The following is a 23,179-nucleotide window of genomic DNA, read 5'->3' as shown; positions in this document are numbered from 1 at the left end:
CACACACACACACACACACACACACACACACACACACACACACACACACACACACACTGTGATGCCAAGCTGACGCTGCCAGTCTCCGCCCCATCAGCGGAGGAATGATGTCATTTGTCTGCCTCCTCGGTTCTGTGTGTTTGTGCGTGTGTGTGTGTATGTGTGTGTGGATGCGGGCCGTGTTCACAGCCTTGTGATTTGTCTCTGGACAAAGGATGAAGTCACTTTCAAGCATGGCTCTGGTGGAGAAGAGGAGGAGGAAGAGGGGAGGACGGGTGGAGGAGGACGGGGAGGAGGAGGAAGAGAGGGGGAGGAGGGGAGCGCAAATAATCAAACCTGCAGATATTTCATGAATGCCTTTTTGATAAGAATACCTTCCCCTGCTGAGCCTCCTTTTCAGGTCAAAAGAAAACACATCCTAACAACAACCTTGTTTTTAGTGGTATGATCCTGTTTTTGACTTGTCTTGTACCCACCCCCCTATTATCTTCCCAGTTGGAATCTTCCAGACACTTGTATGAGAGGATTAGGGCCTACGCATCAGCCATCATTCAGAACTATGTTTTGGTGACGCTCACCCAAGCACAGGATTGGCTGAGGAGTGAGCAACAGTCTCTAATTTGTTTTGAAAAGGGCACCGAACACAAGTCTGACCAATAAATACGGCTGTCAGTTACTAGGTGGACTCTATGAGAGGTTACATGGACATCCCATCCACTGGTGTTCTGGTGCATGAAGTGATCAATTGCCTGTGTCTCTAGTATTAACTGTGAATAGTCCTGCTACTGGACTATTCACGTCATATTCACAAAATGTAACCACAAAGAAACCTCTCTCTCTCTCTCTCTCTCGGTCTTCTGCTGCTTCCCTTTACCTTCTCTATCCTCTCTATGTTCCCCTCTCTCTCTCTCTCTCTCTTTCTTTCCCTCCCCCACCCTCTCTCTCGCTCCCCCTCTCTCTCTCCTCCCTCTCTTTTTCCTTCTTCCTCCCGAGGCAGTGCTGGGTATGGATGGCACGTTGAGCTACACGTGATAAGGCTGCTCCACTCTACTTTGCTCTGAACAGGCTGGCATACACACACTCTCTGACCTTCTCATCGTCTCCATGGCCCCAGTGCCAGCCTGATCAACTGTTCTAGATCTCCTTCTTTCTCTCACTCTCTGCCTGTCTGTCTGTGTCTCTCTCTGTCGCCATCTCTCTTAGCCCCTCTGTCTGTCTGAATTCTAGATCATCCTCTCATACAATCTTATCAGACATGCCCTGGTAATGAAGAGTGGCGATGCAGCAATCCTGGTTCTACCCCATAGACTTAGGGATGGAAGGGAGGGAGGGAGGGAGGGAGGGAGGGAGGGAGGGAGGGAGGGAGGGAGGGAGGGAGGGAGGGAGGGAGGGGAAAACATTGAGTTTATATCAAATAGTATTGGAAAGCTTGACTAAAATCTGTTAGTTACATTACTTTAATCTGATAGTAATTGAACCACAATGCATTTCAGAAAATCCATTAGTCAATTTCCTCAATCTGCCTCTGTATTTGTTTATGGTTTAATCACATCTATTAGTTCCATTACTGCAACTTAATGTAGACAGAGTGCCTTCTCTTCCCTCTTCTCATGTTGTGTGTAGACTGGCTGACATTTTCTATGATGTAGTCGTTTCGAGTTAGCCCTGGTGTAGTCATAGATTCTTGGACATCTGATAACTGATCAACTCTTATTTGGAGAAGTGTCAGTGCCCTAGTAATCGTACATTCACATGACCATTACATCTCTCCTCTACACAGCATATCTATCATGCCCATTCCATCCCTTCCTCTCTCAGTCTTGGTACTGATAGTCTCCATCCCAGGCTGCTTATCTTGCCCGCACACACAACATGGATATCCTGGGAGTTAAAAATGGGACAATGCTTTGCTCCACTCTTCACTGCAGAAAGACACAGGAAACTCCTCAAATATGAATGTGTCCCTTTGGCTTGGGAGGATCAATACAATACACTGGGGCAAGGCTTCACCCTGGTTACCTAGCAACAAGTTACATGGCAACGGCACAGGCGAGGGACTTAGGTGGTGTGGCAGAGAGAGGAGGACCTAGTATGGCACTAGCTGTTATTATAGGTGATAGATGGGTGATGTTTTAATTGTTGTCTGTATTGGTGCAGGCAGGCAGGCAGGCAGAAATAGAGGTGTTAGATCCTAGCAGAACATATTCACTTTCTATACTAGAGCAATCATCAGGTCAACACAGGGTGTGTCAGCAACTCAACACTCAGCATCTAACCATTTTCATTGGTTGTGATGAAAAATATATTTGATGGATTGGGGGCGAACCATGCATGTGCAGTAGTAGTCTAACATGCTCTAGGTCTTTGACAGTCAATGAGTTAAGACAGAAAATATTTGTGTTCGATCTGGTTACGCCTATTATTCCAGACAATGTCTTTTTGTGCCCCAGACATAACAAAGAGACTCTCACATCAAGCCGACATGCTGAAGTCTGGATGGTTAGTGAGGAAATGGTTCCCCCTGGTGGACATACAGTACTATATTATATTACACAACCACACAGCATCACTGACAAGCTGCTTGTAATGTCTTTGGAACCAGTTAGGTCCAGTGGGTGTTTTACTAAAATAATGACATTTTCCAACTAGGTATCTAGGTGATCCAATAAACCTTCCAATATGCTCAACAGAATGTTACTCCTGGGTTTGTAGCAGGACTGAAGTTGTAGAACCACCGCTGGCGTCTAAGAAAAACACCCAACACCAATAATCTAGGGAAAGCTTTGTGGATTTATTATGGCATGTTGCCTACCCACCCGACAGAATCGACATGTGGAATTCTGCTAACGAAAATGTACTGCACATACCACCACTGAGAACAGATGACACTACGAGACACACCTCAGATTTTCCCTCCCCATAGAATAAACATTTACCTTGAGTTATCACATGAACGATTCCAGTAATCAGTGCATTACGAATTAGAGCCTCAGCTGCTTGCGTTTGAGACAAAACCACACATAGATACCCACAGCCCAAACATTTCATAGAAAGACGATTGATAATACAGAATGTTCATTCTCTTGTGTTGTATAGTGAATGTTTATTCACCATATGAACATGTACATATAGTAAATAAACTATTCCATGTGTAATAGCACAATATATACAACAGCAGTGTAATAACTGGTATTATGTACTGTGTTAAACAGTATAAATATATATTGGCATTACTAAGTACTGTATATGTCTGTCCTTCTGTTCACCGTGCATCTGGTCCTCAGTGTTCATATTCAAACTGTATCATCAGTCAGTTGCGACCATGCATTTCTAGCTCTATTGTTTTGATGAGTAAGAGATAGAAGTCCTCTCAGACCGGCAGCGTAGTGCAGGCACGGACTGGCCATAGGGCAGTTCGGGAAAATGCCAGATGGTCCATCTTTAGCCAAGTGGGCTTGTCTAAATTGTTGTTATTTTTTTTTATTGTTTAACGCAGAATGACCATTATTTGGCTAACAATAGGGGCCTCCAGGAAAAAAAAGGGCCTGTGTGTTACAAATGCCGGGGCTGATTTATGGTCCCAGTCCGTCCGTGGCTGAGTGGAGCAGAAGGAGGCAGAAAGGATGCTGCCATCTCCAGACGTGATGCAACACTTTGGTGGCGGTGTTGCTTGGTGCTTGCTCCCATGCCCAGACCACAGGCATATGCCGACCACACTGGGAAACATGTGCACAAGCGTTCCATCTCCAAGGCCTTGCTGTGGGCGTGGGTGGTATTCGTCTTTGAGCGTATACATCGGTAGCATTGCATTTAGTAGTGTTCTGGTTATAAATGTGACATTTCTCTGTGCTGTACACACCTGGTCGGCACATCTTCTACTAAACAAAAACAAATAAGTGTTTACATGTATGTGTCAATGGCCCAAATACTGTTGAACAACACTTCACACAGAGCTATAGAACACAACAAAACAGGTTTCCATGTAAACGGCTACCAGGCACATTTCAGAGGAGTCTGGGAAAACAGAAAGCCTTTTAACGAAAGACAGCCTTGAGCTGAATAGATTAACACAACAGCAGTTGTCACATGCTGTTTTTTTCAACCATGACACCAACGTTACAAGAGTGTATACACCCTTATGTTATTCTTGCCAGTGTGTTTCCATAGCTAGCGCTGACACTGAGGACTTGTGAAGAGCAGAATTCAACAACCGCTGCACAATCCAAAACAGCAGCTTTGTGAGAAGGTGTTAAAGTTCACAGTGAGCCATTGTTATGTAAATGCCATCTGAGAAGTACCAGCGGCCTGGCTCCGGCTCCAAGTGAGTGCAGGTCCACTGGAGCCATGGTCCAGTGAGACACGGGTGCCGGCCCACGTAGATGGAAACAGAAATGTCTGAGCTGGGATGAATCCGGGATAAAAATACACCAACAGCAGAGGAGTGTTTTAACAGTACATGGTTGGCAGTGAGAAACCATTTTAGGTTGATGTCAGGAATGTTTAAAAGACAGGGATTGGATTGTCCAACCTACTCACAACATTAGCATCAGCTTCTAGCTAGCATTTGCAAACAAGCACATCAACACTTCAGGTCACAAACACATCAGTCATCGTCTTCATCGCAACCCATTAGCATGATAGCCCCATTGGTTGTCATCAAAACCACTAACAACGTTTATAAACCCATATCTGCTGTACACACCACGCTGCCATCCGTATTAAAGTCTCAGATCGGAATTCATACTTACATCAAATGTCTGTGTGAAAGAGGAAGCCAGCTGCCCCTTGTTATACAGTTAACCCACTCGCCCCTCGTTCTTCAAACATTTCTAGTACATTATAATACATTATCCCCTTATATGTTCCAGAACAATCAGAAAGCTCAGAACCCCTAGAGGTCACTAGGCTCCGCCCATCGTCCGACCTGTTATAGACGTCAGCAGGACATTTGACATTTTTTTCAATTGAGAGTTCTCCGTTTTGCACAGCAGTATATAATCAGCACATGTCCTTTGTTTCTCATGGCAGTGTGTGTGGGAGTAGAGGTGATCTGTCCACCCACACACACACACACCCACACACACCAACGCTCTTCTTAAGTCTTTTCAGATTGTGTGATAGAGACGGTTCTCTGTCCATCCTTCTAACCTTCTCTCCCACCCTTTCTCTGCTCATCACTGTCTGCAGCTCAGCTGCTGTTCAAACAGGCCCACCACTCCTTCATGGGTCCTTTTGTATCGTCCTACCCATCCATTCCTCTCCTACAGTTATCTCATCAGCCTCACAAGAGGTAAACATTGGGGCTAGTTAGACCCCCACCGGGCAGCCTTATGATCCTTCATTCCCCTCAGAGCTCTCTGGAGGGGGTGGGGCCTCCTCCGCCGTGGGAGACTGGGCTTCTCCCTGAACATCTAGACACAGAGAGATAGACACATAAGACTGCAGTTAGTTATCATTTTTCACCTCATTTCATCTTTATTTAACCAGGAAAGACCCGTGAGGTTAAAAGACTCTTTGCGAAAACAACCTGGAACCTGGCCACGAGACAGTGGTTGTGTGGTGGAGCTTCATGGATTTGAGTCAGGCTGTCAGGCTGAGCTAACCCACCTGTGAGGTTGAGCTCGGCCAGTTTGAGTGGAAGGTCAGTGGGGTTGACCCCAGCCGGTGACCCCAGGATGTCAGGTAGGGCGTTCCTTCTCCCCGAGCGACCCGAGGATGCAAAGTCCAGCTTGGGCTCTACCACTTCCGTCATCTCCTCAGGATCAGAGACCCTGCAACTGCTGCCTGGGAGAGGGGGGAAGAGAGAGACAGTAAATCAATTATATATTCACACCCAAAAGTTCTACTGCTCAGATCACATGGTCAGGATCAACTATTTTCTAGTGCCGCTTTTGTCCACTGGAGGGAGTCCTTGTACTATCGTTACAACAGATTTCTCACTTGTTTTTTGCACAGCTAAAGTATTTACTTATATTTGTGTCAACAACTAAAAACAGATAAAATCTCATGGGCCATTTACTTTGTAATGTTCCACCTCAGAAAGCACAGGGCTGTTTTCATCAGACATCATGCAGTTCAGATGGCCCTGATCCATTTGCTAGTTTCATCTGGAGCATGGCTGGACACAAGAATAGCTTTCTCTCTGTACATACTGGCAGCCTGTGTGCCTGTCTTTTATCATGGTGACTGCTGTAGTTCTGTTTTGCATGCTCTGGGCTACACAAGTGACAGGCAGAATTACATCCCATGTCTCACACTCTTATAGCACACAAGACACACCTGGGTTGGGCTCAATTCAGAATTTTGGAATTGACTCCCATTCAACTCATGAGTTGAAATTCAAATTAAATTGGCCACACCCCGCAGGATGCAGAATTTGAATATGAGTGGCCGGAATAATTATTTAATTCAGTGCAATTCAAATAAATTACACTCTGTCACATATACTCCCTCTCTGGCCTCTAGGTCATCAGGCTGCTGATTATCCCACACACCTGTCACCATCGTCTCGCGCAGCTGTGACTCATGACACTCACCTGGACTCCATCACCTCCTTGATTATCTTCCCTACATCTGTCACTCCCCTTGGTTCTAACCTCAGGTGTTATTGACTCTGTTTTCATGTTGGTGCGTTGTGTTTCGTGTTCATTGTATTCTATTTCTTAAAAACACTCACTCCCTGAATTTGCTTCCTGACGCACGCACACGCACACACACACACACACACACACTCTTTTAACCTTAGAATAACTAATTATATTTCCACCAACCATTTAATTTGTTTGGCTTCTTTTTGAAGGCCTCAGGGTCAACTTCAAGATTAAACAAATGGAAAATGTAGTATCTTCCCCATATTGAACAAAATGTAAGTGATTCATGAAATATAATAACGTAGAATATTCGCATACAGGTTCTGTTTTCCTTGATCATTTATTTTAACAGTTTGACCTGAAAATCAATTGATTCAACAATATTGTATGTTCGTGTATACAACAACCTGTCTGATGTTTTATGTACAAGATTTATTAGGTTCACGAAAATGGGTCGCTCTTTTTAGCAATCCATTTCACGCTGTATAAAGCAGGCATGGAGTCATTCTGTTGATGTTTGACTGAACGTTAGAATGGGCCAAACAAGTGATCTAAGCGACTTTGAGCATGGTATGGTATGGTATGGTATGATATGGTATGATATGGTATGGTATGGTATGATATGGTATGGTATGATATGGCATGGTATGGTATGATATGGCATGGTATGGTATGATATGGTATGGCATGGTATGATATGGTATGATATGGTATGATATGGTATGATATGGTATGGTATGGCATGGTATGGTATGATATGGTATGATATGGCATGGTATGATCGTTGGTGCCAGGCGCGCCAGTTCCAGTATCTAGGGTTGATTGAGAATGGTGTGACAAACAAAAACTACCAGTCGGCGGCAGTCCTGTGGATGAAAACAGCTCCTTGATGAGAGGTCAAAGGAGAATGGCAAAAAATCGTGCAAGCTAACAGGTGGGCCACAAACATGCAAATAACGGTGCAGTACAACAGTGGGTTGCAGAACGGCATCTCGGAACGCGTCACGGATGGGCTATGGCAGCAGACGACCACACCGCGTTCCACTCCTATCAGCTAAAAACAAGAAGAATCAGCTCCAGAGGGCACACCATCACCAACACTGGATAATAAGGAGTAGAAAAACATCCCCTGGTCTGACGAATCCCGGTTCTTGTTACGTCATGCTGATGTCAGAGTCAGGATTTGGCGTAAGCAGCATGAGCCCATGGCCCCATCCTGCCTGGTGTCAATGGTACAGGCTGGTGGCGGTGGTGTAACGGTGTGGGGAATGTTAAGTCCTTTGATACCAATTGAGCAACCTTTACATTCCCAAAGAATTCAGGCTGTTCTGGAGGCAAGGGGGGGGGGGGGGGGGGGGGGGTCTGACCCGGTACTAGTAAACTGGCCACGGGGTGTATACAGTTGTGGCCAAAAGTTGAGAATGACACAAATATTAATTTTCACAAAGTCTGCTGTCTCAGTTTGTATGATGGCAATTTGCATATACTCCAGAAGGTTATGAAGAGTGATCAGATGAATTGCAATTGATTGCAAAGTCCCTCTTTGCCATGCAAATGAACTGAATCCCCCAAAAAACACTTCCACTGCATTTCAGCCCTGCCACAAAAGGACCAGCTGACATCATGTCAGTGATTCTCTTGTTAACACGTGTGAATGTTGACGAGGACCAGGCTGGAGGTCACTCTGTCATTCTGACTGAGTTCAAATAACAGACTGGAAGCTTCAAAAGGAGGGTGGTGCTTGGAATCATTGTTCTTCCTCTGTCAACCATGGTTACCTGCAAGGAAACACGTGCAGTCATCATTGATTTGCACAAAAAGAGCTTCACAGGCAAGGATATTGTTGCCAGTAAGATTGCACCTAAATCAACCATTTCTAGGATCATCAAGAACTTCAAGGAGAGCGGTTCAATTGTTGTGAAGAAGGCTTCAGGGCGCCCAAGAAAGTCCAGCAAGCGCCAGGACCGTCTCCTAAAGTTGATTCAGCTGCGGGATCGGGGCACCACCAGTACAGAGCTTACTTAGGAATGTCAGCAGGCAGGTGTGAGTGCACCTGCACACACAGTGAGGCGAATACTTTAGGAGGATGGCCTGGTGTCAAGAAGGGCAGCAAAGAAGCCACTTCTCTCCAGGAAAAACATCAGGGACAGACTGATATTCTGCAAAAGGTACAGGGATTGGACTGCTGAGGACTGGGGTAAAGTCATTTTCTCTGATGAATCCCCTTTCCGATTGTTTGGGGCATCCGGAAAAAAGCTTGTCCAGAGAAGACAAGGTGAGCACTACCATCAGTCCTGTGTCATGCCAACAGTAAAGCATCCTGAGACCATTCATGTGTGGGGTTGCTTCTCAGCCAAGGGAGTGGGCTCACTCACAATTTTGCCTAAGAACACAGTCATGAATAAAGAATGGTACCAACACATCCTCCGAGCGCAACTTCTCCTAACCATCCAGGAACAGTCTGGTGACGAACAATGCCTTGTCCAGCATGATGGAGCACCTTGTCATAAGGCAAAAGGGATAACTAAGTGGCTCGGGGAACATAACATCGATATTTTCGGTCCATGGCCAAGAAACTCTCCAGACCTTAATCCCATTGAGAACTTGTGGTCAATCCTAAAGAGGTGGGTGGACAAACAAAAACCCACAAATTCTGACAAACTCCAAGCATTGATTATGCAAGAATGGGCTGCCATCAGTCAGGATGTGGCCCAGAAGTTAATTGACAGCATGCCAGGGCGGATTGCAGAGGTCTTGAAAAAGAAGGGTCAACACTGCAAATATTGACTCTCTGCATCAACTTCATGTAATTGTCAATAAAAGCCTTTCACACTTATGAAATGCTTGTAATTATAATTCAGTATTCCATAGTAGCATCTGACAAAAATATCTAAAGACACTGAAGCAGCAAACTTTGTGGATATTAATATTTGTGTCATTCTCAAAACTTTTGGCCACGGCTGTAGACTACACCTAATATAGAATAGCGGCATTTTATTTTCATTGAATTTCACTGAATTCAATTTCCTTTCATCCAAATTTTGTATCCTGTTTACTACTACAAAGTTAAATTCAAATTCAAGAATTGAATTTATGAGGCATTCTCAATTAAATTTAGAATTGAGCCCAACCCTGACACACACATGGAAAAAAAACAGCACAATGTGCACATTCATTTCTACACACATTTCTAACAAATATATGCACACACAAATGCACACATCGAGCTGCTGTTTCTATGGCAACGGATGAAAAAACACCTCTGGTAAGCAAACATGAGTCCAAACGACCCATTCCCTCTTCTATCTCTCCCTCTATGTCTCCGTCAGTATTCAGTTCTCTTGAAATAACCCACTGCCTTTAGTAGAATCCCAGTCTCCGTCTCAACAACCATATTGAGGGGCCACACACACACACACACACACCTCTCTTCCATATCACCGGTCACATGTTGACTGGTGTCAGGTAAACACTGCCATAGGGTGGGAGGATTGGTAAGTCCTCATACCATGTCAACATAACGACACAGCAGTTATGATTGTTCTGACGTGGGTAAGGAGACGTGTGCATGCACAAGACGGTTCTTTGTCAACAGTTATCGCTCTCACTTCACACTGCTTGCCTTCTTCTATCTTTCTCTCTCCCTGCTCCTCCACTTGTAGATCACTCCCACTCACCCTGTCTTTGTCTCCCTACACAATTTTATTTAACCTTTATTTAACTAGGCAAGTCAGTTAAGAATTTGTTCTTATTTACAATGACGACCATTATCTCATGTTGAATCTCTCCCTCTTGTACTTAACCCCTGTAACTCAGTGTTCATACTCTTATTTCAACTGAACACTCAATAACAAAACTCACAAAGAGAATGAATGAAAACCGAAACAGTCCTGTCAGGTGCAGAAACACAAAACAGAAAATAACTACCCACAAAAACCCTGTGGGAAAAAGCTACCTAAGTATGGTTCCCAATCAGAGACAACAATAGACAGCTGTCCCTGATTGAGAACCATACCCGGTCAAAACATAGAAATACAAAAACATAGAAAAAGGAACATAGAATGCCCACCCAAATCACACCCTGACCAAACCAAAATAGAGACATAAAAAGCTCTAAGGTCAGGGCGTAACAACCCCGGCCTATTTCATAACAAAAATAACAATAATTAGTTCCATATGGAGTTTTTCTCCAACTGAAATTGCTTTACATTCAATAGGATACTAGAAAACTCACCCTAGGCACTTCAGTAGGGTACTACAACACATCACATTCCCAGGCTTTTCAATTGGCACCCACTACAGAGAGACAGTAGGGGGTCGATGTGAATGTGTGTCTATATTGTGTGTGTGTGTGTGTGTGTGTGTATGTTAAGCTCTGTCCTCTGTCTCCAGCATGTTAAGAGTGTGTGTAGGTGTCCAGGGAGGCAGGACAATTTCTTCCTCTTCCCCTCTCAGGCCTCCGCATGTTACAGCTGCTCTTTGTGTGGCCCTTCGAGCCTCCAGAAGGAGGGAAGACAAGCTGCAATTAGCATTGACATGTCTACAGCTGCCTTCATGGCTGTGTTGATTACAGGAGAGGCCTGTCTCGGTCTGCCTGCTGAACACATAAGACACATTACAGGAGAGGCCTGTCTCGGTCTGCCTGCTGACCACATTACAGGCAGGAGATAACAGGACTGAGAGGAGGGCCAAGCAGTACCATCATTCATGCAGACAAGACCAGACCAGACCGCGATGTTTGTGTTATCCAGAGCTGGCTGGCAGACAGACAGGAAATAGGTCTGTTCTGCAGAGATGTTTGTCTTAGCCAGAGATGGCTGCTTCAGATGTGTGTCAGACCAAAATCTAGGGCAATCAATGACAGTTGAAAAGGAATATCTTATGTTACTGTATACATCAGGAATATCGTTTTTTTCCCTAACCTATTCTAACCATAGGTCACTTTTGAACCAAACCTGACTAATGCACAACATCTGCAGTGGAGGCTTAGGATAATGACCCCACTAGGTCTTGGTTGGGAAGGATCATTCTGTATAGAAATGGTGACCTATAGAATACATAGGCTTGTTTCATCAGACAACCTCTGTGGTGTGTACTGTGTATTAGACACAATACTAATGCCAGGTAATGTAAAAGCCCTCGATCGAATGACAAGTAGATCAAGGGTTGTTTACAACACTGCTATTAAAGCATAGAGAGTTGAATAGGCTTCTGACAGGGAATATCTTCAAAGACCAGGATACACTAACACTAGAATTAAAGGAATAAATCATACATTGTGAAAAATACTCACAGGGACTTTAACTACCTGCATTTCCCTCTATAATCAAGTTCAAAATATTTATTTTGAAACATGATCGCTATCCAACAGCTGTGTTAAATTACCACACAGATAAAATGGTTCCTTGTAGACACTTTCTACTTGCTTTAATGACCCTGTCATTCACGTGCTTTCTTTATTTACCTGGTTAATATCCTGGAGAAAAATCATTCAGGATCTATCATCAGATCTCCTGAGCTTCAACACCTTTCATTGAGACACTCTCAGTCACAAGTCATTTTGAGTCACAAAATAGAACCTAAAATGAACGGCATCATGCATTTCTGGTCCGAGATAGAGACTGAAAGATTGCCTATTCAATATGGGACCTTAGTGACTGAATGTAAAAGGCTCTGGATGAGAGTCAGTGTACCGTTTTAAATGCAAATGCAAGGGCCTTGTATATGGGAGGTCAGTGCTCTTTCCAGCAGAGTGTCTTTCCAGCACCATGGACAGAGATATAGAGATGTGGCCTGGGCAGCTGCTAGTCAGTCAGTCAGAGTGTGTCCTATGCATACAGTCAGTCAGACAGTCTCATGCATATAGTCAGACAGCCAGTCAGTCACTAAGCCAGCCAGTCAGACAGCCAGCCAGCCAGCCAGTGTCCCATGCATACAAGTTCTACAGGGCCTGGTCAGTCTGTTTCAATCCAACACTTGGAGTGTGTGAGAGAAAGAGAGAGAATGAAAGAGAGAGAGGTAGAGATAGAAAGAGGGAGAGATAGAGAGAGAAAGAAAGAGAGCGATAGAGAGAGAGAGTAGTGCTGGTAAGGTCACGATCCGAGCAGAGACCTAGCTATTCACCCAACACCAGAGCAACGTGTAAATGAGATGAGGGGGGAAACCTCACCTCCACGTAGAGGTGTGGAGACAGGAGGTATTTTCAGCATCTCACCTCAGTAAAATACAATTTTCAGTTTCTTACCTCACTTTTTTTCTATCCTCTATCAGTTTTTTTTATCAGTCATTCAGTACTCACCCTTTTTACTTTCCCATTGTTTTGTGCTTTAGTCATTTCTCTTGTCTCTTAAACTCTCTTTATTACCACCAAGGCACAACGCATAATTACAAATAATTTGAATACTGCAAATTGACCGCAAGAAGCCCAAACAGATATACAGTGCCTTGCGAAAGTATTCGGCCCCCTTGAACTTTGCGACCTTTTGCCACATTTCAGGCTTCAAACATAAAGATATAAAACTGTATTTTTTTGTGAAGAATCAACAACAAGTGGGACACAATCATGAAGTGGAACGACATTTATTGGATATTTCAAACTTTTTTAACAAATCAAAAACTGAAAAATTGGGCGTGCAAAATTATTCAGCCCCTTAACTTTCAGTGCAGCAAACTCTCTCCAGAAGTTCAGTGAGGATCTCTGAATGATCCAATGTTGACCTAAATGACTAATGATGATAAATACAATCCACCTGTGTGTAATCAAGTCTCCGTATAAATGCACCTGCACTGTGATAGTCTCAGAGGTCCGTTAAAAGCGCAGAGAGCATCATGAAGAACAAGGAACACACCAGGCAGGTCCGAGATACTGTTGTGAAGAAGTTTAAAGCTGGATTTGGATACAAAAATATTTCCCAAGCTTTAAACATCCCAAGGAGCACTGTGCAAGCGATAATATTGAAATGGAAGGAGTATCAGACCACTGCAAATCTACCAAGACCTGGCCGTCCCTCTAAACTTTCAGCTCATACAAGGAGAAGACTGATCAGAGATGCAGCCAAGAGGCCCATGATCACTCTGGATGAACTGCAGAGATCTACAGCTGAGGTGGGAGACTCTGTCCATAGGACAACAATCAGTCGTATATTGCACAAATCTGGAATTTATGGAAGAGTGGCAAGAAGAAAGCCATTTCTTAAAGATATCCATAAAAAGTGTTGTTTAAAGTTTGCCACAAGCCACCTGGGAGACACACCAAACATGTGGAAGAAGGTGCTCTGGTCAGATGAAACCAAAATTGAACTTTTTGGCAACAATGCAAAACGTTATGTTTGGCGTAAAAGCAACACAGCTGAACACACCATCCCCACTGTCAAACATGGTGGTGGCAGCATCATGGTTTGGGCCTGCTTTTCTTCAGCAGGGACAGGGAAGATGGTTAAAATTGATGGGAAGATGGATGGAGCCAAATACAGGACCAGCCTGGAAGAAAACCTGATGGAGTCTGCAAAAGACCTGAGACTGGGACGGAGATTTGTCTTCCAACAAGACAATGATCCAAAACATAAAGCAAAATCTACAATGGAATGGTTCAAAAATAAACATATCCAGGTGTTAGAATGGCCAAGTCAAAGTCCAGACCTGAATCCAATCGAGAATCTGTGGAAAGAACTGAAAACTGCTGTTCACAAATGCTCTCCATCCAACCTCACTGAGCTCGAGCTGTTTTGCAAGGAGGAATGGGAAAAAAATTCAGTCTCTCGATGTGCAAAACTGATAGAGACTTCCCCCAGCGACTTACAGCTGTAATCGCAGCAAAAGGTGGCGCTACAAAAATTAACTTAAGGGGGCTGAATAATTTTGCACGCCCAATTTTTCAGTTTTTGATTTGTTAAAAAAGTTTGAAATATCCAATAAATGTCGTTCCACTTCATGATTGTGTCCCACTTGTTGTTGATTCTTCACAAAAAAATACAGTTTTATATATTTATGTTTGAAGCCTGAAATGTGGCAAAAGGTCGCAAAGTTCAAGGGGGCCGAATACTTTCGCAAGGCACTGTATTTGATTAAAACATAATCATTTCAAACCTTGCTTACATTTGTATATGATCACATACAGTACCAGTCAAAAGTTTGGACACACCTACTCATTCAAGGGTTTCTTTATTTGTACTATTTTCTACATTGTAGAATAATAGTGAAGACATCAAAACTATGAAATAACATATTGAATCATGTAGTAACCAACAAAGTGTTAACCTTTTGCGTGTAGGGGGCAGTATTTTCGTTTTTGGCAAAAAAACGTACCCATTTGAAACTGCCTACTTCTCAGCCCCAGAAACTAGAATATGCATATAATTGTCAGATTAGGATAGAAAACACTCTAAAGTTTCCAAAACTGTAAAAATATTGTCTGTGAGTATAACAGAACTGATATTGCTGGCGAAAACCTGAGGAAAATCCAATCAGGAAGTGCCTGATTAATTTTCTATGGCTTCCCTAATGTGTCAGTCTTTAGACATAGTTTCAGGTTTTTATTTTGAAAAATTAGTGTGAAAGATCACATTGCGTAAGTGGATAGGTGGGGGCTCTGAGTGAGTTTTGCGCTACAGAGTAAAGCGGCCATTGTTTCTCCCGGTGTTTTTGAAAAACCTACACACACCCGGTTGATATATTATCGAATATATATTTTAAAAACAACCTGAGGATTGATTCTAAAAAACGTTTGACATGTTTCTGTGGACATTATGGATATTATTTGGAATATACGTCTGCGTTGTCGTGACCGCTCTTTCCTGTGGATTTCTGAACATAACGCGACAAACAAACAGAGATATTTTGGGTATGAAAATAATATTTATGGAACAAAAGGAACATTTGTTGTGTAACTGGGAGTCTCGTGAGTGAAAACATCCAAAGATCAAAAGGTAAACGATTAATTTGATTGCTTTTCTGATTTTCGGGACCTAGCTATTTAATGCTTAGTGTACATAATGTTATGCTATGCTATCGATAAACTTACACAAATGATTGGATTGCTTTCGCTGTAAAGCATCATTTCAAAATCTGAGACGACAGGTGGATTAACAAAAGGCTAAGCTGTGTTTTGCAATATTGCACTTGTGATTTCATGAATATGAATATTTTTTAGTAATATTGACTTTGGCGCTATGCTAAAATGATCCCGCTAACGGGATGGGTAGCGTCAAGAAGTTAAACAAATCAAAATATATTTTCTATTTGAGACTTTTCAAAGTAGCCACCCTTTGCCTTGATGACAGCATTGCACACTCTTGGCATTCTCTCAACCAACTTCATGAGGTAGTCACCTGGAATGCATATCAATTAACAGGTGTGCCTTGTTAAACGTTCATTTGTGGAATTTATTTCCTTTTTAAAGGTAGTAGGGGTGGTATACAGAAGATAGCCCTATTTGGTATAATACCAAGTCCATATTATGGCAAGAACAGCTCAAATAAGCAAAGAGAAAATGACACTCCATCATTACTTTAAGACATGAAGGTCAGTCAATGCGGTAAATTTCAAGAACTTTGAAAGTTTCTTCAAGTGCAGTCACAAAAACCATCAAGCGCTATGATGAAACTGGCTCTCAGGAGGACCGCCCCAGGAAAGGAAGACCCAGAGTTACCTCTGCTGCAGAGGATAAGTTCATTAGAGTTACCAGCCTCAGAAATTGCAGTCCAAATAAATGCTTCAGAGTTCAAGTAACAGATACATCTCAACATCAACTGTTTAGAGGAGACTGCGTGAATCGGGCCTTCAAGGTCGAATTCTGCAAAGAAACCATTACTAAAGTACACCAATAATAAGAAGAGACTTGCTTGGGCCAAGTAACACGAGCAATGGACATTAGACCGGTGGAAATCTGTCCTTTGGTCTGATGAGTCCAAATGTGATATTTTTGGTTCAAACGTTGTGTCTTTGTGAGATGCAGAGTAGGTGAACGGATGGTCTCTTTATTTAGAATTCAAGGCACACTTAACCAGCATGGCAACACTGTCACACCCTGATCTGTTTCACCTGTTTTGTGCTGGTCTCCCCTCCCCACCAGGTGTCTCGCATTTTCCCCATTATCCCGTGTTCTTATAACTGCGTTTTCTGTTGGTCTGTTGCCAGTTCGTCTTGTCTTGCCAAGTCTTACCAGCGTGTTTTTCCGTATCTCTAGTTTCTGTTTTCTAGACTTCCAGGTTCTGACCATTCTGCCTGCCCTGAGCCTGCCTGCCGTTCTGTCCCTGATTGACGCTGCCTTGGATTATTGACATCTGCCTGCCCTTGACCTGCCATTTTCCTGCCCCCTGTTTTCTCTGATCGCAGTCCTCAGTTCTCATCCCGGTTCTGGAAGGTATTTTGGACCATCATTGGGTCGTCGGCCAGCCTGTCCTCCGATTTTCACCCCCAGTCTAATGGCTGGTCGGAGTGGGCCAATCAGGACCTGGAGACGGCTCTTTGTTGCCTTGTCTACAACAATTCCACCACCTGAAGCCAGCAACTCGTGTGAGTGGAATACACCTGCAACACCCTTCCCTGCGTGGCCACTGGTCTCTCGCCCTTTGAGTGTTCCATGGGATATCAGCCCCTGCTCTTCCTTGAGCAAGAGGTCAGCATACCCTCAGCCAAGATGTTTCTCTGCTGCTGTCGCCGTACCTGGAAGAGAGCCCGGTCTGCTCTTCTCAAGACCACCTCCAGGTATCTGTGACAGGCAGACCGCTACCGGACCCCTGCTCCCCGCAATCGTCTCGGGCAGAATTCTGCCCCTCCGGGTGGAATTCCCTAAACTTTCTCCCCACTATATTGGCCCTTTCCCCCTCTGCTGTTCATCTTCTGTTGCCCCGCAACCTCCGTATACATTCCACTTTTCATGTGTCTAGGATTAAACCTATGTTTCACAGCCCTTTGAATCCTGATTGTAACTGTCTGCCTCCTGTGTCTGCACCTGGGTCTTATCCTGAGTCGTGTTAACCACCGCATTCGGCAGCGATATCCCTGGTTTGTGCTTAGTGAGACTATCATTTGTTTTTCAACAGGACAATGACCCGACACACCTCCAGGCGGTGTAAGGGCTATTTGACCAAGAAGGAGAGTGATGGAGTGCTGCATCAGATGACCTGGCCTCCACAATCACCTGACCTCAACCCAATTGAGATGGTTTGGGATGAGTTGGACCGCAGAGTGAAGGCAAAGCAGCCAACAAGTGCTCAGCATATGTGGGAACTCCTTTAAGACTGTTGGAAAAGCATTCCAGGTGAATATGGTTGAGAGAATGCCAAGAGTGCAAAGCTGTGGACAAAGGGTGGGAACTTTGAAGAATTTGTTCAACACTTTTTTGGTTACTACATGATTCCATGTGTTATTTTATAGTTTTGATGTCTTCACTATTATTCTACAATGTAGAAAATAGTACAAATACAGTAAAACCCTTGAATGAGTAGGTGTGTCCAAACATTTGACTGGTACTGTATCTCTCTATTATGCGTAGGAATACTTTGGAACAGATTTCAGATCACTTGGAGCTGATTTTCTGGTGTTTTTACAGTCTTATGTCCAACAATTTAAAAAAAAGTGTGCACGTTTTTTTTTTTTACTCGGGTGGCCAAATTCGGCCGGTGGGCCGCTAGTTGAGGAACCCTGCCCTAGACCATCTCAGAGTCTGAGTGTCCCTAGATGACTGGGTGTGTGTCATCATCCATCCCTAAATAAGAGAGTGGAGCTCAGGATAGATGAATGAGGTCACAAACACAGTAGTAGCTATCCTACATTACTGGAATCAGCCCTCGTTGTCAAAAATGTCTGACAAGGGACTATGGGAAGGGACGGTGTATATACTGTGCTAGCTGCTAGGGGAAATGATGTGTACAAAACCAACACAGTCATCTGAAGTTACTGTTTAATAAATGATGCTAGGGATTACTGCTTTCTCTATTTATAGTTTCCTCCTCATGCTCTTGATTATTGTTCCAGTGCCTCTTTTTCTTCCCTTTCTCCTCTCTTCCTCTCTGTGACTTATTATAAAGCTTAATGTGTTCTACTGGCTGCCATGGTAACTGCAGCGTTGCAATCAGCCTCTCCATATGATGGGAAGGTGGAAACACTAAGAGAAACAAAGAGGGAGAGAATGAGAGAGAGCGAGGAAAGGAAGGAGAGCGGGGGGGGGGGGGGGAATGAAAGAGACAGAGGGAGAATGAGACATCGTCTGCTTGTTTACACTGACTGGTTGTCCTTTGATTCAGGGGATTCGTGCATGTCAGATTATTTTGACTGTCTGTTGGGTGGTCCAATCAATATAGCATCTTTAAAAAAAAAAACTTTTCTCCAGTGCATTCACAGAGAGAAAGACAGGGGGGAGAGAAGTAGACAGATCCAGCGAGACAGCTCAATCACCCCCCCCCCCCCCCCCCCCCCCCCCCCCCGCAGACTCACAAGTCCCAGTATACCACTATCTCTCTCTCCACTGATCCCCAGAACCTTTACACAGCAGGTCCTCTCATGTTTCATAAGCTAAGCACTCAGACAAAGACACATCAGAGAAGACTTTCATTTGGTGGATCTCTCACCCGGGAGATCTTAAAAGCTGAACGTGACGGTTCTTCTAACTACTTGGTTGTGAGCCACCTCTAGCTACAAGTTAACAAGTCAAATCAAAGTTTATTTGTCACGTGCGATAAATACAACAGGTAGACCTTACAGTGAAATGCATACTTACAGGCTCTAACCAATAGTGCAAAAAAAAAAGGTATTAGGTGAACAATAGGTAAGTAAAGAAATAAAACAGCAAAAAAAAAAAAAAGTGACCATGCATATACAGTGGGTATTTAGTAAAAAAAAAAGTATTTAGTCAGCCACCAATTGTGCAAGTTCTCCAACTTAAAAATATGAGAGAGGCATGTAATTTTTCAAACCAAGCTGCTTACCTATTGCAGATTCAGTCTTCCCAGCCTGGTGCAGGTCTACAATTTTGTTTCTGGTGTCCTTTGACAGCTCTTTGGTCTTGGCCATAGTGGAGTTTGGAGTGTGACTGTTTGAGGTTGTGGACAGGTGTCTTTTATACTGATAACAACTTCAAACAGGTGCCATTAATACAGGTAACGAGTGGAGGACAGAGGAGCCTCTTACAGAAGAAGTTACAGGTCTGTGAGAGCTGTTTTTTGCCCCACTGTATGATGAACAGAGAGTAGCAGTAGCATAAAAGAGAGGGGTTGGTGGGTGGCGGGTGGCGGGACACAATGCAGATAGCCCGGTTAGCCAATGTGCGGGAGCACTGGTTGGTCAGCCCAATTGAGGTAGTATGTACATGAATGTATAGTTAAAGTGACTATGCATATATGATGAACAGAGAGTAGCATCAGCAATGCAAATAGTCTGGTTAGCCATTGAATAACATGTTCAGGAGTCTTATGGCTTTGTGGGTAAAAACTTTTGAGAAGGATTTTTGTCCTAGACTTGGCACTACGGTACCGCTTGCCATGCAGTAGTAGAGAGAACAGTCTATGACTGGTGTGGCTGGGGTCTTTGACAATTTTTAGGACCTTCCTCTGACACCGCCTGGTGTAGAGATCCTGGATGGCAGGCAGCTTAGCCCCAGTGATGTACTGGGCCGTACGCACTACCCTCTGTAGTGCCTTGCGGTCAGAGGCCGAGCAATTTCCGTACCAGGCAGTGATGCTCTCGATGTTGCAGCTGTAGAACCTTTTGAGGATCTCAGGACCCATGCCAAATCTTTTAAGTTTCCTGAGGGGGAATAGGCTTTGTCATGCCCTCTTCACGACTGTCTTGGTGTGTTTGGACCATTCTAGTTTGTTGTTGATGTGGACACCAAGGAACTTGAAGCTCTCAACCTAGTCCACTTACAGCCCCGTCGATGAGAATGGGGGCTTGCTCGGTCCTCCTTTTCCTGTAGTCCACAATCATCTCCTTTGTCTTGTTTATGTTGAGGGATCGGTTGTTATTCTGGCACCACATGGTCAGGTCTCTGACTTCCTCCCTATAGGCTGTCTCATCATTGTTGGTGATTAGGCCTACCACTGTTGTGTCGTCTGCAAACTTAATGATGGTGTTGGAGTCACTCCTGGCCATGTAGTCGTGGGTGAACAGGGAGTACAAGAGGGAAAAGAGCACACACCCCTGAGGGGCCCCGTGTTGAGGATCAGCGTGGCAGATGTGTTGCTACCTACCCTCACCAACTGGGGGCGGCTCGTCAGGAAGTCCAAGATCCAGTTGCAGAGGGAGGTGTTTAGTCCCAGGATCCTTAGCTTAGTGATGAGCTTTGAGGGCACTATGGTGTTGAACGCTGAGCTGTAGTCAATGAATAGCATTCTCACATAAGTGTTCCTTTTGTCCAGGTGGGAAAGGGCAGTGTGGAGTGCAATAGAGATTGCATCATCTGTGGATCTGTTTGGGCAGTATGCAAATTGGAGTGGGTCTAGGGTTTCTGGGATAATGGTGTTGATGTGAGCCATTACCAATCTTTCAAAGCACTTCATGACGGCCTCCCGGGAGGCGCAGTGGTTAAGGGCGCTGTACTGCAGCGCCAGCTGTGCCATCAGAGTTCCTGGGTTCGCGCCCAGGCTCTGTCGTAACCGGCCGCGACCGGGAGGTCCGTGGGGCGACGCACAGTTGGCCTAGCGTCGTCCGGGTTAGGGAGGGCTTGGTCGGTAGGGATGTACTTGTCTCATCGTGCACCAGCGACTCCTGTGGCGGGCCGGGCGCAGTGCGCACTAACCAAGGTTGCCAGGTGCACATTGGTGCGGCTGGCTTCCGGGTTGGATGTGCGCTGTGTTAAGAAGCAGTGCGGCTGGTTGGGTTGTGTATCGGAGGACGCATGACCTTTAACCTTTGTCTCTCCCGAGCCTGTACGGGAGTTGTAGCGATGAGACAATATAGTAGCTACTACAACAATTGGATACCACGAAATTGAGGAGAAAAAGGGGTAAAAAAAAAGCAATTCATGGCTATGGATGTGAGTGTAGTCTGTAGTCATTTAGACAGGTTGCCTTTGTGTTATTGGCCACAGACTACGGTGGTCTGCTTTAAACATGTTGGTATTACAGAATCAAATCAGGGACATGTTGAAAATGTCAGTGAAGACACCTGCAAGTTGGTCAGCTCATGCCCGGAGCACACGTCATGGTAATCCGTCTGGCACCGCAGCCTTGTGTATGTTGACCTGTTTAAAAGGTCTTACTCACGTTGGCTACGGAGAGCGTGAGCACCCAGTCATCCGGAACAGCTGATGCTCTCATGCATGCCTCGGTGTTGCTTGCCTCGAAGCGAGCATAGAAGTGATTTAGCTCATCTGGTAGGCTCGTGTCACTGGGCAGCCCCCGCGGCTGTGCTTCCCTTTGTAGTCTGTAATAGTTTGCAAGCCCTGCCACATAAGACGAGCATCGGAGCCGTTGTAGTACGATTCAATCTTAGCCCTGTATCGACGCATTGCCTGTTTGACGGTTCGTCGCAGGGCATAGCAGGATTTCTTGTAAGCTTCCGGGTTAGAGTCCCGCACTTTGAAAGCGGCAGCTCTTCACTTTAGCTCAGTGCGGACCACTTTAGCTCTGACCACTTTTTTTTATAGACAGTCATTGGTGCTTCCTGCTTTAATTTTTGTTTTTAAGCAGGAATCAGGAGGATAGAGTTGTGGTCGGATTTACCAAATGGAGGGCGAGGGTGAGCTTTGTACGCGTCTCTGTGTGTGGAGTACAGGTGATCTAGAATTATTTTCCCTCTGGTTGCACATTTAACATGTTGATAGAAATTTGGTAGAACTGATTTAAGTTTCCCTGCATTAAAGTCTCCGGCCACTAGGATCGCCGCCTCTGGGTGAGTGGTTTCCTGTTTGCTTATTTCCTTATACAGCTGACTGAGTGCGGTCTTCTTGCCAGCATCTGTCTATGGTGGTAAATAAACAGCCTCGAAGACACCCCCCCCGTCTTACCAGAGTGTGCTGTTCTATCTTGCCGGTACAGCGTAGCTGAATATCCATGTCATCATTCAGCCACGATTCCATGAAACATAGGATATTACAGTTGTTGATGTCCCGTTGGTAGGATATTCGTTATCGTACCTCGTCTATTTATTGTCCAATGATTGCACGTTGGCGAGCAGTATTGACGGTAACGGCAGCTTTCCCACTCGCCTTCTCCGGGTCCTGACGAGGCATCCGGCTTTTTGTCCTCTATACCTGCGTCCTTCCTCTTGCAAATAACGGTGATGTTGGCCCTGTGGGGTGTTTGGAGAATGTCCTGTGCATCTTCCTTGTTGTAGAAAACAATCTCTGTCTAATCCGAGGTGAGTGATTGCTGTCCTGATATCCAGAAGCTCTTCATCTAATCCGAGGTAGTGATCACTGTCCTGATATCCAGAAGCTCTTTGTCTAATCCGAGGTAGTGATCACTGTCCTGATATCCAGAAGCTGTTTTTTGCCATTAGATACAGTTGCAGAAACATTATGTACAAAATAAGTTACAAATGACGCAAAAAAAACAACCATAATAGCACAATTGGTTGGGCGCCTGTAAAACTGCTGCCATTTCTTCCAGCACCATCTCAGTGTGCCCTCAGAAAGGCCCTAAACTCAGTAG

At 44.5% G+C, this 23,179-nt stretch overlaps 1 protein-coding gene across 2 annotated transcripts in view; it reads right to left on the bottom strand.

The window, feature by feature from the left end:
• Positions 1-2,772: 2,772 nt before the first annotated feature.
• LOC110496404 (cAMP-dependent protein kinase inhibitor beta) overlaps positions 2,773-23,179 on the bottom strand; it is a 120,207-nt gene continuing 99,800 nt past the window's right edge. For both annotated transcript variants that reach the window (XM_090208826.1, XM_090208827.1), the window contains 2 exons: positions 5,608-5,784; positions 2,773-5,411 (listed from right to left, as the gene is read on the bottom strand). In XM_090208826.1, coding sequence (XP_090064952.1) covers positions 5,329-5,411; positions 5,608-5,784 — 260 coding nt within the window. In that variant the 3' untranslated portion in view covers positions 2,773-5,328. The remainder of the gene's footprint in view (positions 5,412-5,607; positions 5,785-23,179) is intronic.

Source organism: Oncorhynchus mykiss, chromosome 18 (genome assembly GCF_057628025.1).
Source record: "Oncorhynchus mykiss isolate SJ-2025 chromosome 18, ASM5762802v1, whole genome shotgun sequence".
Taxonomy (NCBI): Eukaryota; Metazoa; Chordata; class Actinopteri; order Salmoniformes; family Salmonidae; genus Oncorhynchus; species Oncorhynchus mykiss.
The sequence above is the reverse complement of the archived record's forward strand: the minus strand, read 5'-3'. Positions and strand labels throughout refer to the sequence as shown.